Below are 19,701 nucleotides of genomic sequence, written 5' to 3'. Positions count from 1 at the left end.
TGCACAGGACTTGTTTATTTGTATTTTTACGTATTTTTATTGTTTTGTTGGAATGTTCACCTTCTGAGAAAACAATTGTCTGTACTGTGAGTTTTTGATATAACGTATTTATAGTTACACGCACACTGTTATACAGTGTGGAAGTCGGTGGGAGGTTTTTCTCTCGCTTTTGTTTGTTTTGTCTGGGCTCCAGTTAGTCCACTCACTTTAGTGGATCATTTTTGCTGTCTCCACTGCTGTCTCCTTTGTTCTGAGACTTTGTTTTGTGGAGACTTTGGGTGTATTTGTGTTCAGGGGTATTTGGGGGTGGAGGTGTCCCATTTCGGCTCTTAACGACCACTGGCATTTTGCCTGTTGTGTTTTTATTTTATTTATTTTTTTTGAATGGTTAGTGGCAATATAGATCCCAGCATTGCTGGGTCAGGCATGCCTCTTAGATTCATTAGTGGAATGTCAGAGGTATGGGTAACCCTGTTAAGAAATCTAAGGTTTTCACACACTTGAACCGTCTAAATTCTGATATAGCATTTTTACAGGAGACTCACCTTCGCATTAAAGATCATTATAGGTTATATAGCCCTTGGGTAGGTCAGGTCTTTCACTCAAACTTTAATTTGAAAGCTAGAGGGGTCACCATTCTCATTAATAAGAAAGTTCAATTCTCATCGACCAATGTTATCGCTGATAGGAATGGTAAGATACATCATTGTTGCTGGTACCCTAATGCAAAAAAAAGTTTTGTTGGTAAATGTATATGCCCCAAATTTTGATGATGCTGAATTCGCTAATAGATTGCTGAGTAACATCCCCTTCTTGGATACCCAGCCGATCCTCGGTGGAGATCTGAATTGTGTTTTTGGAATCTTGGATCGATATAATCATATACTCGTAATCTGACTCCATCATCTATGTCTAAAATATTTTCAGATTTTATGAAACAGAACGATCTTATTGATCCATGGAGATTTTGCAACCCTTCAATCAAAAAATTTTCTTTTTTGCACCATTCTTATTCCAGGATTGATTACTTTTTTATTGACAGAACTCTTAATTCGTGTGTTAATTCTTTTGACTATTCTGTTATTGTAATATCTGATCATTTACCTCTGCTATTGGATATTCAACTTTCTACCTATAAATGTAACCCACCACTTTGGAGATTTAACTCTCTTCTTCTGGCAGATAAAGAATTTATTGAATTCATTTTAAATTCTATTGAGGATTTCTTGTCCTTTAATCAAAAGGATTCAGTTTCATATTCTTTGCTATGGGAGACACTTAAATACTACCTGAGAGGTCAAATTATTTCTTATTCTGTTCTTGCTAATAAAAAGAATAATGCCAGGCTTAAAGAACTTACATCTGCGATTAGTAACCTTGATCAAAGTTATGCACTCAACCCTTCTCCAGAATTACTAAAGCAGCGTCTTGATTTGCAAGCAGAATTTAATCTAATGTCAACTAAAGAGGCAGAGCGCTTGTTACTACGCAGTCGTGGCTCATATTATGAATATGGCGACAAGGCAAGTCGCTTGTTGGCACATCAGCTACGACGACAAGCCACCTCGCGTTTAATACCTAGTATTAAAAACACTTATGACACGATTACCACAGATCCCTTTGAAATTAATTCTACCTTTAAAGCATTTTACGCTTCGTTATTTTAGTCAGAATTTCCTACGGACAAAGCTAAAATTAATGAATTTCTTCATAATCTTTCAAACCCTGTTATTGATACTAATATTGCCGGGCAATTAGACTCCCCATTTTCTGTTGAAGAAGTATCAAATGCTATTACAGCCATGCAGTCTAATAAAGCCCCAGGCCCTGATGGGTTTCCAATTGAATTTTATAAAACATTTATTGGTAAACTGGCACCATTGCTTTTATCTGTGTTTAATGAATCCTTGGAAAGGGGTTCATTACCACCAACTTTCACACAAGCCACTATAGCGCTCCTTCTCAAAAATGACAAAGATCCAACCTCTTGTGGTTCCTACAGGCCATTATCTCTGCTTAATGCCGATGCAAAAATGTGACTGATCTGAAGTAATTGCATTTCGCCTGAGAGGATGTGCTTCCTGGTATTATATCTGAAGAGAAAAATGGCTTTATAAAGGGACGTCAATTGTTTTTTAAAACTCGTACACTCTTTAATGTTATTTACTCAAAGCATCTATCTGAACTTCCCAAACTTTTGAAATTTTTGTTTCAGTCGATTCCCTTATTTTTACCAAAACATTTTTTGTCTCACTGGACAAGATTATTGGTTCTTTCATTTGGGGAGGGAAGTCACCTAGGGTTCGTAAAACTTTACTGCGGAGATGCCAATTCAGTGGAGGACTTGCATTACCTAATTTTTTAGCTTACTACTGGGCTGCTCACATCCATAAACTTTGCTACTGGTTAAAATCTTCTGGTTCTGAATCCTCTTGGTGTAAATTGGAGCTATCATCCTGTAAGGGATCGTCTATACCGGCTCTGCTCTATTCCTCTTTACCCATAAAACCCTCTCTGTATACTGATACTCAGGTGGTTCTTAACACACTCAAGATCTGGTTTCAGTTTAGACGGCACTTTAAATTTGTAAGGGAATCTTCCTCGGGTCCTCTAAACATGTTTTTTCTATGCCCTGAGCTAGAAAATTTCTGGACGGTTTATTTTGCTATTATGTCAACTGTTCTTGGGGTAACTCTCCAACCTTGTCCTCTGATTGCTATATTTGGGATTCCTGATCGCTCACTTGTCACTACACAAATGGATATCATAGCTTTCTCATCCTTATTAGCGAGACGTCTATTATTGTTGGAAGTCTGCTAAACATCCTACTATCTCCCAGGGGTGTTCTTTGTTTTTTGAGTGTTTCTGTTTAGTTTTTTTTTTTTTTAAATATATAAATATATTTATTTAGAAAAATTAAGAAAGGTAAATTGTATGTCTGTAACTGCAAGTACTGTATTGTTTTTTCTTTTTTTAATGAAAATATTTGCAAAAAAAAAAACGTTTGGTTTAGAACACTGGTGTACCATCAGGTTTAAGGATTTTGGAACAAAGTTAATTTTCACACACACACGCACTCTCACTTACACACACACACACACACACACACGATATGGGGTCATAAATAATGGAACAAACGGCTGACAAGTAGTTGCATGGACAGGTGCGGCCGGTTCCCTCATTACTCTGTGATTAATTAAGCAGATCAAAGGCCTGTAGGCGGTTCGGAGTGTTACATTTGCATTTAGTAGCTGTTCATTCAAACCCTCAACATGAAAAGCCTGTCCAAGTGATGAGGTCATCATTAGGCTGAAAAAAAACAATGTACCTGTCACAGAGAGCTTTGGGAGTGGTTAATATAAAATGATTCATGTTCATGGTGAAGAAGAACCTCCTGGGTTAACCTGGGCTTCACAGCTGTGGTCAAGGTTCTGTACAGTGACATTGAGAGTGCAATGAAAGCTAACAGCAGTTTATGTGTACCTTTTTAAAGGCTATAGGGGTATTAGTCAGAGCTGGTCGGTCCAGCATGCTATACTCACCATAGGAACTTTGCTGTTTAAGATAAGAAGTAAAATCTTTGGTCCATCAATACCAAGCTTCTAAACCACTTAGCATGAAGAACTTAAAGGGAGAGTCTTAAATATCTGGGAGTGGACCTAGGGGACATTAACCATGTGTAAAAGAACTGAGAAGGCAAGTCGAGAGAATTAAAGAAAGTTGAGTTAATAAATAAATAAAAATGGCTTGTTCAAAAAAGTCGTACAAAGGAAGAACTTTGGTTATAAATCATTGCTATGGTACAAACTAGGCTGCATCAATCCACTTCCCAAACTAGTAGCGGCTCTACAGGCCATGTTAGTGGATTTATACTTGTAGAGTGTTTTATACTTATTTTAATTTCTTCACCTGGAGGACATACTGTAGCAGCAGGGATAGGGAGCCTACGGAGTGAGCGAGGAGCGACAACATGTTAGACAACATGTTACACGCCCATTATAGACGCATGCAGATGTTTTCAAAGTAACGTAATTAATAATCTGATTACTTTTTACATGTAATAATCAGTAACGTAATCAAAGTACAATTTTAAAGTAGTAATTAGTAATTTGTAGTAGATTACTTTTTTAAATAACTTCTCCAACACTGGAGACTAAAATAAAACTCTCTTTGTCTTGCTCTGATTAAAGGTCATAGTCAGTCTGTTCCCTGTTTTAGCTTCAGCTGCTGATGGTTTAATATCACACACAACAGATGAGAGAAACTAATTAAACTGTCAATCTAAATAATAAACTCATTTTACATTCACACTATCTTCAAAGTAAATCTGAAAGCAAGATGAAAAAGTTTATGGAGTGTGTTGTTGTGTCTACAGGATGGAGCGTTGTGGTGTCTCAGATGAAGGCTGTGCTGCTCTGACTTCAGCTCTGAGATCAAACCCCTCACACCTGAGAGACCTGAATCTGTCCTATAATCATGTAGGAGACTCAGGAGTGAAGTGTCTCTCTGCTCTACTGGAGAATCCTCTCTGTAAACTGGAGACACTGAAGTAAGATTATATTATATATATTAAACCAGTAATACCAAAACATGATCTAATCCACCTCCAGGTCATAATAATAAACGATCAGGGAAAAAATCCAGACGCATCTCATTTCTGACGGAGATTCACGTGCATGTGTTTCCCTGCATTCAGATCAAACTGTAATTCCATCCAATCAGATGCTAGAGGAGGGACAGTACCAGCCAATCAGAAGCTGGAGGGGGTACATGCTGACAACCTGTTTCTGATTGGCTCCTTTTCATGCTCTCCGTGTCCCTCAGTGCGCACGCGTCAAACTCTTACACTTTCTTCTGTTCTTTCGTTTAGCAGCGAGTATAGACTTTAATTTCAATTTCAATTTTATTGATATAGCGCTTTTAACAATGGTCATTGTCTCAAAGCAGCTTCACAAAGATGAAAGAAATTCACAAAAAAAAATATATATATATATAAAATAAAATAAATAAATAAATAAATAAAAATTATAATAATAATAAATTGTGTATGTGTGAGAAAAGTGTCTCTAGATAATAACGAGATGAATGAATGAAATTTCTCACTTTATCACTGCATGTGTTAGTTTGTTATTTTGTTTATCAGAAAAAGGTACATTTCTTACACACACACACACTAACATATATACCTCTGTGTGAATAGAGACAGGTGTGTACAGTACAGTACAGTTATAATTGGGATATAACTTTTATATAACTATTATAACTGTTTTAGTCAAATAAACCTGACGTGTTGATTCTACAGTAGCTCTTACACAGAGACACTTTTTTTAACTTGAGTGCAACAAAAGTTTTGGTTGAAAAACATGAGAATCATGTGGATCACAATTCCAGTTGAGAGTGCTGCTCTGACTTCAGCTCTGAGATCAAACCCCTCACACCTGAGAGACCTGGATCTGTCCCATAATCATGTAGGAGACTCAGGAGTGAAGTGTCTCTGTGCTGTACTGGAGAATCCTCTCTGTAAACTGGAGACACTGAGGTAAGATCATCTCTCTAAGAGTCACATGACCTGCTCCTCAGTAAGACACATTCTCTAATAGTAAGACTAAAGCAGAAGTTTTAGGTTTATTATCAATGTCAATGCTCTTCCTGCCGTAACCCTCCCATTATATCCGGGCTTGGGACCAGCACTGCATCCAGTGACTGGGGTTTGGGGTTTGGCTGGGAATTGAAGACCCAGGCCTTCCGCATGGCAGATGAGAAACCTACCACTGATAACTAAAATAATATGTTTTTTTTTAAGTTTTTTTCCAAAGAATGCATTAAATATATAATGTCAGTAAAAGTGTATTTCACACTATGATGGTTGAACTTGAACCCTGACCTTCCAATCAGTAACTGTTTGAGCCACCACTGCCCCATTATCCACCAGTGGGGTTTAACTTGTTTCCTCTTTATCTTAAAACAACGATGCTTTAGTTCTTTAATTAGTCCAGTCTTCTAACCTGTTTGTTCTTACACTCCGCTCATACAGAACTGTTTCCAAAGCATCAATTTTGCACAGATATTAACCACTAACAAAGTCATTAGAGATGAGAAAAAATAAATAAATTCAGTTACGTATCATGATTCTTTTATGTAACAATCCATATACGTATCGCCATGCTGACTGTCAAATCGATTTATTGTAAATTATATACAATATTGTATATTGTATAATACTTATTTTAAAATTATTTATATATGTTTGCATTTGAGTCTGTAATATGTTGCAGTTCCTCTATAATCCTACAGATGGTGCACTCAACTAGTGATTCCCTTCCCTAACAGTCATGCTTGTCATCACATAGCTGGTGTTCTGTCGAAACATGCTACTCGCTGATGGACGCCACAAAAACAATCCTATTTCCCTTCACAACATTGTTTTTCTAACTTTTATGCGCAACACTATATGTTTATGTTTTTGTACCATATTTCAACAAAAACTCCAAAACAACACAAACCTGTTGTACAACAGCAATGCATTCTGGGACTCTGCTAGAGATCCATCAGTGATCCTTCAGGATTTAAAATCCCTGAAATGCTCCTCTCTCTATGAAACTTCACTGGAACTCTGACGTCAGTGTGACACTCCAGTATAACTGCTCTCTCACGGCCAGAATAATAGAAACACACCAACACATTAACACCAGAATGACTATAAACAAACCTCAAATATTTCAACAGACATCCGTTTGTGTTTCAGACTGAAGGTAGACCTTAAAACTATGTGAAGGGACAAAATGTAAAATTTGTGAATAAATTCTAATAGTAACATTGACTAAGGTACTGAGCGGGAAAATGTATATATATACTCAGCAAAAAAAGAAACATCCTGTGACTTTCAACTGTTTTTACTTTCAGTAAACTTAATGTGTAAATATTTGTATGAACACTAAAAGAGTCAACACCATAAGACATGATCTAAAAATGTTTCCCAATGTGTCCCTGAATGAAGGGAGGCTCAAAATCAAAAGTACCAGTCAGTATCTGGTGTGGCCACCAGCTGCTTGAAGTACTGCAGTGCATCTCCTCCTCATGGACTGCCTATTGCAGACAGTCTGAGCACTGATGGAGGGATTGTGTGTTCCTGGTGTGACTCGGGCAGTTGTTGTGGCCATCCTGTACCTGTCACGCAGGTGTGATATTCGGATGTGCCGATCCTGTGCAGGTGTTGTTACACGTGGTCTTCCACCGCGAGGATGATCAGCCGTCCTTCCTGTCTCCCTGTAGCGCCGTCTTAGGCGTCTCCCTGCAGCATGCCTAATGCACGTTCACGCAGATGAGCAGGGACCCTGGGCATCTTTCTTTGGGTGTTTTTCACAGTAGGTAGACAAGTCTCTTTAGTCTCCTGCGTTTTTAGAACTGTGACCTTAAATGCCTACTTTCTGTAAGCTGTTAAGGTCTTAACGACCATTCGACAGGTGCATGTTAATTAATTGATTATGGTTAATTGAACATGCATGGTAAACATTGTTTAAACCCTTTACAATGAAGATCTGTAAAGTTATTTGGATTTTTACAACATTATTGTTGAAATACACAGTCCTGAAAAAGGGACGTTTCTTTTTTTGCTGAGTATACATCTTAAGTGTGTGATCTTGCTCATTATGCTTAATATGTGCATAATCCAGATGATTAAGACTAATGAATGAAATGCCATAAGGGTAAGAGCTGATCAACAATATAACACACAAGTGTTGACACACACTGCTAAACTCTGTATATTCTGTATATTGTAATGATATTTGTACAGAATGTAAAGTAAGTTTCCCATTTGACAGTTTAATTTTAATAAATGAATTATTAAGATGTACACGTGTGTAAAAGGTTAGCCGTGGTGATCAACTAGGGACACCTGGGTGGACTGTATGATGTGACTGGGGGTTGGAATTTGTTTAAATAATGAAGCTTGAAATCTTTACAAATCATTACAAAGCAATTTTGTAATGGAGTTTAGTCATCAGCAACCTACATATCTACATCTCTTCATTAAACACATGGTTAATTAAAAGTGAAACTTCCCTGGGCACTTTATTAAGGCAGTAAGTTAAAATAATTTTCCCACGGGTGTGAGATATACCTGTGGTCGTATCCAGCGGAGCCGTGTTACCTGCAGCACAAAAGTGGTCTATTATACACAACTAACAACAAATATATATGACATTTAACACAATATGTAGATTTATTTTATTTTCTATTAATTTCACATTTCAGAAATCCAACCTACTAAACCTCCCCATATATGATGAAGTATATAAAAATACTAAACAGTCTTTAGTGTAGATGGCACTGTTTGTCAGAGAGCCCTAGTCCTTAAACCCCAAAGCATTTTTAGCCATTCTTTGCATTATTATGTTTTAATAAATATACTGTATATGAGTCAGGATTGTGCAATATAGAGTGAATTTTTTTTAGCACAATATAATCTTCAATACAAAGAACTCAATGTAAATTTAATTTTAACTAACTATACACACATGACTAAGCAAAAATTGTAAAAAGGATCATATAGGCAAGAAATGGAACAGATTTATAAGATCACGTGTGACCATAATAATAATAATAATCATAATAATAATAATAATAAGAAGAAGAAGAAGAATGCATCCATTAACTATACAGTCTTAAATAAAGTGACCCGTGATGAAAACCCTCTCTGTCAGCAAACATACATTTTACATCAAGGACATAATATATATCAATATGTGCATTTTTTTTTTATTGTCATTCTAGTTGTACTAAAATTTACATTTTCTAAAAGTAATAATGAGTTTAATTCTACATATCAGAAAACCCAAATGCACAGTTTACAAGCTCTGTATACTTGATGTGGGAAACACTGCTTTAGGGGAAACAAAAATCTGTTTATTCTGTGAGTAAATGTTCTTTCAGTGTCTCTGTCTAGTTGTTATAAACAGGGTCGCCGAAAGCAGCTGTAGACATGACGAGCAGGATTAAAACCATGCAGTTTTCCTCAATAGTTATTTCACTAAGATCCTAAAACAGTTTCGTATTATTTAACATTTTGTCATGAAGTTTATGAATAAACCCACTGACTCAAACACGTTCCTACAGTAACACAGAGCTGAAGGTGAGAACAGGATCAGTAGGTGTGTGTATGAAAGGAGATCACAGTGCACCATCACTACTGTATGTTTATTATACAGATATAATTAAAATAATGTCGTTTTTAAATGGGTGCTAATTTACACCTGGTTTAGAGAGGAGGACAAAATAACAAAACTGATGAGTGTTAATCTCACATACTTTATTATATGAATATGTAACCAGACACACTTCTGATTTTTCCACACTTTTTGTCAGATCCTTTTTAAAATGCACTAAAAGCTCAGCACCTCTGATCCTCTGTTTTCATCTCATTCTCCTGTAGAACTTTTATTCTCTGTAAAGTTAAACCTGCAGAAGCTGATGAACTCAATTTGTAGTTGTGACACTCAGTTTAATAATTTTAATTACATTGTTAATTAGAATAATCAGGTGATATTAAATCCCCATGTCATTGTGAAAAATGAGCTCATTTTACAAACACATCATCTTTAAAGTAAGTCTTAAACCAAGATAATCTGTTGATGAAGTGTGTGTCATTGTGTCTCTACAGGTTGTATAATTGTGGTGTCTCAGATGAAGGCTGTGCTGCTCTGACTTCAGCTCTGAGATCAAACCCCTCACACCTGAGAGACCTGGATCTGTCCTGTAATTATGTAGGAGACTCAGGAGTGAATCGTCTCTCTGCTCTTAAGGATGATGAACATTACAAACTACAGACACTGACGTAAGTAAAAACCTCTTTTAATTAATGTTGCAAAAGTATAAGAATGATCTGTTAATCCCTTTAACATTCATTTGTACATTTCTCTCAAGATATCAGATTACCAGATTAGTAAATAAAACCTTTATTGACATTAATAATAATTTATTGCCAAAAAAATATCTTTAAATCTTCAACATCTTTCGGAATGTCACTATATTTTATATAATCAGATTTTTTCCATTGGTTTAAAAGGTGTTTTATTTTCAGTAAAGTGTTGATATAAAATTCATGTGAAGTCAGAAGACAGGGAGTCAGACTGAATCTAGAAAATGTCACAAATGAGTTGATGAGAGTGATTGTAAATGAACTCGTCTCCTTGTGACACTCTGGACAAGCGAAGAAAACAACTAAGGACGAGCTGAAACTACTAAAATTGGGCTAAAAACTGTCCAATGCATTATTAAAACCTGAAAGGGTCGTAGTGAACCAACATCTCTGAGAAATAAATGCAGTCAGAGAAATATCTTGAATGAGTGTGTTGGGAGATCACTTAAACACTTAGTGAAAACACTCACTCATCGTCTTTACTCCTTTATCCTGTATTCAGGGTCACGAGGGGCCTGGAGCCTATCCCAGGAGATTTAGGGCACGAGGCGGGGTACACCCTGGACAGGGTGCCAATCCTTCGCAGTGCTCACACACACACTCACAGACTCAATCACACACTATGGGCAATTCGGGAACACCAGTTAGCCTAATCTGCAGGTCTTTGGACTGTGGAAGGAAACCAGAGTACCTGGAGGAAACCCACCAAGCACGGGTAGAACATGCAAACTCCATGCACACAGACAGAAATCGTCCCTGGCTGGGAATCGAACCCGGACCCTGCAAGGCGACAGTGCTTAACCACTACACCACCGTGCAGCCCTTAGTGAAAACAAATTATTAAAAACAATAGTAGAACCTGCGGCTATGTTTAATAGTAAAAGCAAGAACATCTTCACACACACAATGTGAGGACAACCCAAGGGATTGGGACTAAACAGCTGTGTAGCCTTAAGAGATCAGGGAGGCTAATCAGAAAAAAAAGGCTTCAAGTTATGATCTGTGTTTCAGGACTCAACTTTTAAAAGAGTGGTTCTGGGAGCGTGAAGAATCATTTTTAAACATGAACTAAACACCACATTGTGTATCATAATCAAAGCTAAAGGCACTTAAGCGAAATAATGGATTGTACAAAATAGTGTGTATGATTTTTATAGTCTTTTGTCTATTGAATTTTCAATAGTTTTGTCACTAAGATAAAAAATGGTCTTGTATAATTAAACATTTTGTTATAAATAAAGAATACCTATAAATAAACTTACTGACTCAAACACAGTCAGACAGAAACACAAAGCTGAAGGTGAGAACAGGATCAACAGGTGTGTGTATGAGAGGAGATCACAGTGCAGGTTTACAATTAAAATAATGTACATAAAATATCACAACTGCGAAGAAATCAGTCCAGACTGGTGAGTCAAAAGTAGCTCAAGTTCTCATGAACACTGGCGACCTGAAACCTGCTCCCAACATTTACACCTGGTTTAGAGACGGGGACAAAATAACATGTAAAACTGATGAGTGTTAATCTCACACACTTTATTATATGAATATGTAACCAGACACACTTCTGATTTCTCCACACTTTTTGTCAGATCCTTTTTAAAATGCACTAAAAGCTCAGCACCTCTGATCCTCTGTTTTCATCTCATTCTCCTGTAGAACTTTTATTCTCTGTGAAGTTAAACCTGCAGAAGCTGATGAACTCAATTTGTAGACATTTTTACACTCCATGAGTTTTATAATTCAGGAACATTTTATTTACCAATAAATTATCACCAAGTCATCTGGTGGTAAAAAGTCATCAATGTAAATTTTTTTTTATTTGTTTTTTTAATTTGTATGACGATTCCTTTTATTACTAACTTTTACTTCCTTGATTTAGCATTATCATAAATTCATACACAATCGAGAAGAGAAACTAAATATAACACTCATGTATTATCATTTTAATTACATTGTTAATTAGAATAATCAGGTGATATTTAAGCAATTTCCCTGTGAGATTTATAAAGTTCTTTGTATGTTGAATATTAAATCTCCATGTCAATGTGAATAATGAGCTCATTTTACAAACACATCGTCTTTAAAGTAAGTCTTAAACCAAGATAAAAATCTGTTAATAAAGTGTGTGTCATTGTGTCTCTACAGGTTGGACCGTTGTGGTGTTTCAGGTGAAGGCTGTGCTGCTCTAAATTCAGCTCTGAGATCAAAACTCTCAGACTTAAGAGACCTGGATCTGTCCTATAATAAACTAGGAGACTCAGACGTGAAGTGTCTCTCTGTTCTACTGGAGAATCCTCACTGTAAACTGGAGACACTGAAGTAAGATTCTATTTTAAGAACATGAATTAAAATAAAAAGTCGGATTACTGACAGTCTGATCTTCTCAATAAAGTGTGTGAATGTTATTAGATTTTGTTACAAAGACTGTATAGTCCCCACAGAGAGAAATCAGTCCACACTGGTGAGTCAGAAGTAGCTCTCATGAACACTGGGGACCTGGGACCTGCTCCCAACACACACGCTGCTAATGTACACCTGGTTTAGAGAGGAGGACAAAATAACATGTAAAACTGACGAGTGCTAATCTCACACACCTTATTAAATTAGGCAGAATATGTAACCAGACACACTTTTTTTTAAAGAAATTTCATTTCTATATTTAATTTTCCTATAGAATTTTTATTTTCTGTAAAGTTAAGTCCGCAGAAGCTGATTAACTTAATAAATGAACATTTGTTGCACTCCATGTGTTTAATAATACAGGAAAAATGTATTTACCAACAAATTATCACCAAGTGTTCTGGCTTAAAACAGACATGAATGTTAATTTTCTTTAAAATAAGTGTCCTATTGTTTTTGTGGTGTATCTTTTAATTCATGATAGTATTTGGTTTTCATCACGATTCTGACTTTTACTTCTTTGGTTCTGCAATAAAATAAATCTTATTTATTTCTGTAAATCTGTACACAATAGATAAGAGAAACTAAATATAACTCTCAGTTTGATTATTTTGCTTACATTGTTAATTAGAATTGTCAAATGATATTTGGTTATATAATGATATATTAGCCAGGGGTAGCTCAGTGGTAAGGCATTGGACTACGGTTCGGAAGATCTCAGGTTCAAACCCCACAACCACCAAGTTGCCACTGTTGGGCCCTTGAGCGAGGCCCTTAACCCTCAACTGCTCAAAAATATGAATAAGTCGCTCTGGATAAGAGCGTCTGCCTAAATGTAAATATTAAATTTCCATGTCAATTAATGAGCTAATTTTACAAACAAATCATTTTCAAAGTAAGTCTTAAACCAAAATTTAAATCTATTGATGAAGTGTGTGTCATTGTGTCTCTACAGGATGTATAATTGTGGTGTCTCAGATGAAGGCTGGGCTGCTCTGACTTCAGCTCTGAGATCAAACCCCTCACACCTGAGATACCTGGATCTGTCCTATAATAATGTAGAAGACTCAGGAGTGAAGTGTCTCTCTGATCTACTGGAGAATCCTCTCTGTACCCTGGAGACACTGTGGTAAGATAAACTACAATCCATAGTCAAAGAAATCAGTCCACACTGGTGAGTCAAAAGTAGCTCAAATTCTCATGAAAACTGGAGACCTGGCACCTGCTCCCAACACACACGCTGCTAATTTTAGAGAGGAGGATAAAATAGCACATAATTAAGAGTGCTAATTTCACAAACTTTATAAAATTAGGCAGAATATTTAACCAGTGTTACCAGTTTAATCCGAGGTCTGGAAACAAAGCAAAGAGTTGTGCGGTGGAGCTATACGGAGAGTGACATGGAACAGGACGATGTTGTGCGCCCAAGAGGACCAGAATGACGCCTTTTTCATCTCTGCAATGCGGACAGTGTGGGAAAAGAACTGCACAAGCTCCCGCGGCATCTTTGCTCCTGCTTAGAGCCCGCCTTCTCATCCCCACCGCCAAAGAGGAAAAGGACGCAGAGTGTATCGCGTTAAAGCCCCTGATCCCAGGCAATGGACTTCAGAAAGGGACTCCCGTCTGTGGTCGCGCCCAGATAGAGCTGGGAGGGAACCTTCAGGAACATTTTATTTACCAATAAATTATCACCAAGTCATCTGGTTGTAAAAAGACATAAATTTTTTTCAGACGTTAAGTTTTTTTAATGAATGAATGATTAATACTTGCATGGGCTCAAGGCAAGGTCTTACAGGTGAAAGGGTCGTTTTATTTAGGACAAATTGGGTAGGAAAGGGTTAAAGGAAGGAGAAAGTATAAAAGGGAAGAACAGAGTGAGGGTGTGCACGTGCAGGTCCGGAGGCAGTGCACACCTGCGGAAGGGGAGGCCACCTGCGTAGGGAGCGTAAGGAGTGAACCAGGAGCAATAACAGATTTAGGCGCACGCTGTGACAGTATGATAATTTTAATCACATTGTTAATTAGAATATTCAGGTGATATTAAATCCCCATGTTATTGCAAATAATTAGCTCATTTTACACATCGTATTTAAAGTAAGCCTTAAACAAAGATAATCTGTTGATGAAGTGTGTGTCATTGTGTCTCTACAGGTTGTATAATTGTGGTGTCTCAGATGAAGGCTGTGCTGCTCTGACTTCAGCTCTGAGATTAAACCCCTCACACCTGAGAGACCTGGATCTGTCCTACAATGATGTAGGAGACACAGGAGTGAAGTGTCTCTCTGATCTACTGGAGAATCCTCTCTGTAAACTGGAGACACTGAAGTAAGATTCTATTATAAATCGTTAATAATAAACTATGATCTAATCTGCATTCTGATCATAATAATAAACAAACACATTGTGTATAAATAAAACACAGACACATTTGTTCTGGTCAATACTGAATAAATCATTTACACATTCACAGTCTGGGTTTTAAAAAGTACATGAACCAGTGAGATAACAACTTCTCCAAAAGATAATTAGAGTCTGATCTTTTTCTATAAAATGCACACAAAGTCTGATTACTGACAGTCTGATCTTCTCAAGAAAGTGTGTGAATGCTGTTAGATTTTGTTGAGAATGTAAGTGAGTAAATTTTAATGACTTGGTGTGTGATCCTCAGTCCACAACCAGACAAACTGTCTCTAACCAGATCAGTGTCAGTGCTGTTACTCCTCTGTATAAGATCAAGAGTGAAGTGTGTGTCATTGTGTCTCTACAGGTTGTATGGTTGTAGTGTCTCAGATGAAGGCTGTGCTGCTCTGACTGCAGCGTTGAGATCAAACCCCTCACACCTGAGAGACCTGGATCTGTCCTATAATAATGTAGAGGACTCAGGAGTGAAGCGTCTCTCTGCTCTTAAGGATAATGAACATTACAAACTACAGACACTGACGTAAGTAAAGACCTTTTTAAAGAAATGTTAAAGTAAACAACTGATCATTTAACCTCATTATCATGAGTCTGTACATTTCCCTTTAGTTCCAATAAGAACTAAATTAAAAGGTTATAAAATAGAATCAGCTATAGAAAACATCACTATATTTCATTTAGTCAGATTTTTTCTAACACTTGTCTTTGATGCTGTTTTGTCTTCAGTAAAGTGTATTGATATAAAATTGATGTTACGAGAGTCAGTCAGAGTCTACAAAATGTCACAAATGAGTAACAATCTCTGCTTTACCCTGTTTCTGATCAACAGTACACTTTCTTCTCAATTCTCATGAAAGTTTATTACAATGACAATTTCTAAAGATGTTACATTGAGCTGTAATAAGTCAAACAGGAGGTGATGATGTTTCCCTTGGAAATGAGATGATTACATGCTGATGATCATGAAGGACAACAGATCAGCTTGTGGATAATAATTCATGTTTTTTCTTTTAGTTTCCATCGATGATGAACATCTGTGTCAGTGTGATGAAGACTCTGGTGTTCCTGTATTTCCATGTTAAAGAACATTTAGGGGATATAACACATTAAACAGACTCCAGAAACATGAGGAGTGTATAAGTGTATAATGGTCTCTGATCCCTGGATTAGATTCCCAGACCTCAATCCCATAAAACACCTGGAAGATTATCTGGAGCAGCATGTCAAAAACCACATTATCTTCAACTGGACTGAATATGAACATGTATCGTTGTTCTCACTAGGATTTCTTCCCAAATAACTCACAGCTGGATGGAGCATTGTGTGTTCATGAGGTAACATGGAGCGACTCTCAGCCTGCAGTAAATGTAGGAATAATTTGAGGATGAACTGTTACTAGCATCACAATTTTATGTAACAAACACAAACAAGTGGAGTTACAGACACGTGTACCTGTGCTTTTACTCTACATCTTTAGGACTATTCTTTAAAAAATAAATAAATAAAACAATTAACCTGAAGTTACTGTTCTAACATGACTGATTTCCTTGTTTGTAATTAATATTTAAGTTTTATATGTTAAAATCTATTTACACATGCATAATATCGCTCTTTTGCTTAATTTTTTGAAATAAAATTTTATTGTACTTAGATACTTACACGCTTTGTGCAATTGTATCAAAAAATACATTTTGAAGAAATAAAATTACATACTATCCAATGTTATCCATTAAGTCTAACGTGAGTATGTAACATGAGTTTTATTGCCAAATTATTTTGGCAACAGTTCTATAAGAATATATATTTTTTAAAGTGCCTTTTTTTTTTTTTACTTTTGTGATGTTTTCAGAAAAGAAATTATTGTTGTAATTTTTATGTTGCAAATTATGGTCAGAAATGTTTCCATAAGTTACTCAGTGTTCATTGTAATATACTGTAATCATATTTTATATTCTGGAACTTTTGACAAATTATGGATGTCACAGTTACATCTGATGCAATAAAATATTATTTCTTTGTGCTTTAAAAAAGTTGAATTGCATGTTCTCTTTCTAGTTAGTTACTGTAACACTGCTCATTACTACACAACAGGTATCTTATGCCGCCCAGATCATGTTAAGAAGTGTTGTTTTTTTTTGTTTTGTTTTGTTTTTTTTATTATATTTATTGTGGTAGTTTTTTGATTTTCAGACATACAAAAAGAACACAATCACAAAACCAGACAAAACACACCTACAGAAGTGTAAGAACAAAAAGAAAAAAAAAAAAAAAAAAGAACAGTATCTCCTTCAGTCAACCACTTCACTGTGTAAAGGCAAAAAAGATCAAAAATAGATTTTTACTCAATATGACATTATGAATAATAGTGGCAATAAAAATACAACTATTTGTATATAATCACCTAGGTACTTAAAGCAAAAGTGACAGGGGAAGTAAAAAATAAAAATAAAAACAGAGAACGAACTAAAAGAAATGGTGTATTAAAACCGACACTACGATTACAAGGTTTCAAGTAGTTTCGCGATTATCTGAGATTTTTAACAGGTAGTTGAAAAGAGGCCGCCAAGAAACTTCAAATTGATCTATATTTCCAGACATACTATATCTAAGCCTCTCTACATGAAGGGTGGAAGAAAGTTCAGACAACCAAATCTTGAATAGTGGCCTTGACTTATTCTTCCACATGCAGAAAATAGATTTTTTTGCGATCATCATACCATACTGTATAGGCACTCGGAAAGCATTGTTAAGATGCTGCAAGGAGACTGACCAGCCAAAGAGCAGTTGCAGGGTCTAAGGGAATTTCACAAGCATAAACCTCTGAAAGAAATTGGAAAACTTCTGACCAGAATTCACCGATTTTGGGGCATCCCCAAAAAAGATGACCAAGCGAACCCTCAGCAGATTCACACTTATTGCAAAGAGAGGAAATAGTGGGGTAAAAAGTGTAAAGTTTAACCCTAGAGTAGTGCAATCTATGTAACACCTTGTACTGAATAAGTTGGTGCCTAGCATTAATAGAGCAGGTGTATATATTTTAAAGACACTTTCCCCAGTCTTCCTCAGAAACATGAATATCCAGTTCCTTTTCCCAATCGTTTTTCAGATGGTTGGTAGAGACATCTAACTGACTTGTAAAAAAATCTACAAATTTTGTGACTAACTTTGGGTTATTGGGAACGCAAGTAAGTAGTTTGTGTAGTTCATTATCAGCTGGCAGAGTTCCAAAGTTCGGCATAGTGGAACGAACATAATTTCTAATTTGTAGGTATCTAAAGAAATGCGAAGCAGGAAGGTCGAATTTCTCTTTTAGCTGAGAAAAAGTAGGAAAATTGTTGTCTATATATAAATCTCTCAGAGTGAGTATTCATTTTCTCGCCCAACCTGCGAACACTGGGTCTAATAATGAGGGTTTAAAGGCGATGTTACGACAAACAGGAGCAAAAAAGGAAGTACCTGGCAGTTTGAATGTCTTAGTAATCTGATGCCATATCCTGAGAGAGTTATTAATTATGAAGTGGGATCTAGCTGCAACTTTAGATTTCTCTGGGGCAGTAAATAGCAACGAAGAGAGAGATGAGTTTAAAGCACCACGCTCAATCACAAGCCATGAAGGGAGATCAGCTATAAGACTGCCGGGGCATGGGTCCTGCCAAAAAGTTAAGGCTCTACAATTAGCAGCCCAGTAGTAGTGTTGAAAATTTGGCAAACCTAACCCCCCCATTGACCTAGGCTTACACACATGAAATTTAGATATTCTATGTGTTTTAAAGCCCCATATAAATGGCAGTACAATGGAGTCCAAATTTTTAAAGAATTTTTTTGCCAAATAAATTGGTAGATTCTGAAAAAGATAGAGAAATCTGGGTAATATCACCATCTTAATGGCATTCACCCGCCCCATCATTGATAATGGCAGGGTCCTCCACTGTTTTATATTGGTTTTCAGATTTTCTAGCATAAGTAAAAAATTTAATTTATATATATCTTTAGGGTTTCTAGATATATTAAGACCCAGATATTTCAGACTGTTTGTGGCTACTTTAAAAGGAAGACTACTCATAAAAGTTGAGTCTATATTGTTAGTCACTGCCAAAATTTCACTTTTTTGCCAGTTTACTGAATATCCTGAGAATTTACCAAATGTTTCCAGTAAATTTAGCAGGGGTGGTACAGACTGTTCTGGGTTGCGGAGATACAAAATAATGTCATCTGCATAGAGGGAAATATGATGATTAATTTGGCCTAAATTTGGGGACAATATTAAAGGGTTCTTTTTAATGGCAAGGGCAAGGGGTTCAACTGCAATTGCAAAAAGCAAAGGCGAGAGAGGGCAGCCCTGCCGGGTGCCTCTATGTAGTAAAAATTGAGATGATCTATTAAAATTGGTTAAAATCGAAGCTCTAGGATGAGCATATAACATTTTCACCCAAGAGGCAAATGTATCACCCATGTCAAATTCTCTAATCACAGCTAAAATATAGTCCCACTCAATTTGGTCAAACGCCTTTTTTGCATCCAAGGCTAGAACTGCAATACTATCTTGAGGCTCAAACCTAGTATACAAGATATTCATTAGTCGCCTAACATTAAAAAAGGAGAAACGGCCAGGAATGAAACCAGACTGGTCCTGATGAACAATTTTCCCAATACAATTATTTAGTCTGTTGGCAAGAATCTTAGTGAAGATTTTAAGATCAGAGTTCAAAAGAGATATGGGTCGATATGATGATGGATTTGTTTCTTCTTTACCTTTTTTTTAAATTAAGGAGATATTTGCCTCATACAAGGACTGGGGAAGGTGATGTTTACCAGATGAGTGCTTAAACATTCTTAACAGCAAAGGGGAGAGTGTCTGTGCAAATCTTTTATAAAATTCAATACCGAACCCATCTGGGCCGGGTGCCTTCCCACCTGGGAAAGATTTAATAGCATCTAGTATTTCAGCGATTGTTATGTCA

General features: G+C 36.4%; 1 protein-coding gene across 1 annotated transcript in view; it reads left to right on the top strand.

Annotated features, from left to right (window-relative positions):
• The window catches only part of LOC128534528 (NACHT, LRR and PYD domains-containing protein 12-like), a 238,989-nt gene extending 222,530 nt beyond the window's left edge, over window positions 1-16,459 (top strand). Inside the window, exon 13 of the mRNA XM_053508986.1 lies at window positions 15,755-16,459. Coding sequence (XP_053364961.1) covers window positions 15,755-15,767 — 13 coding nt within the window. The 3' untranslated portion in view covers window positions 15,768-16,459. The remainder of the gene's footprint in view (window positions 1-15,754) is intronic.
• The last annotated feature ends 3,242 nt before the right edge of the window (window positions 16,460-19,701 follow it).

Source organism: Clarias gariepinus, chromosome 12 (genome assembly GCF_024256425.1).
Source record: "Clarias gariepinus isolate MV-2021 ecotype Netherlands chromosome 12, CGAR_prim_01v2, whole genome shotgun sequence".
In the NCBI taxonomy this organism is placed as follows: domain Eukaryota; kingdom Metazoa; phylum Chordata; class Actinopteri; order Siluriformes; family Clariidae; genus Clarias; species Clarias gariepinus.
The sequence above is the reverse complement of the archived record's forward strand: the minus strand, read 5'-3'. Positions and strand labels throughout refer to the sequence as shown.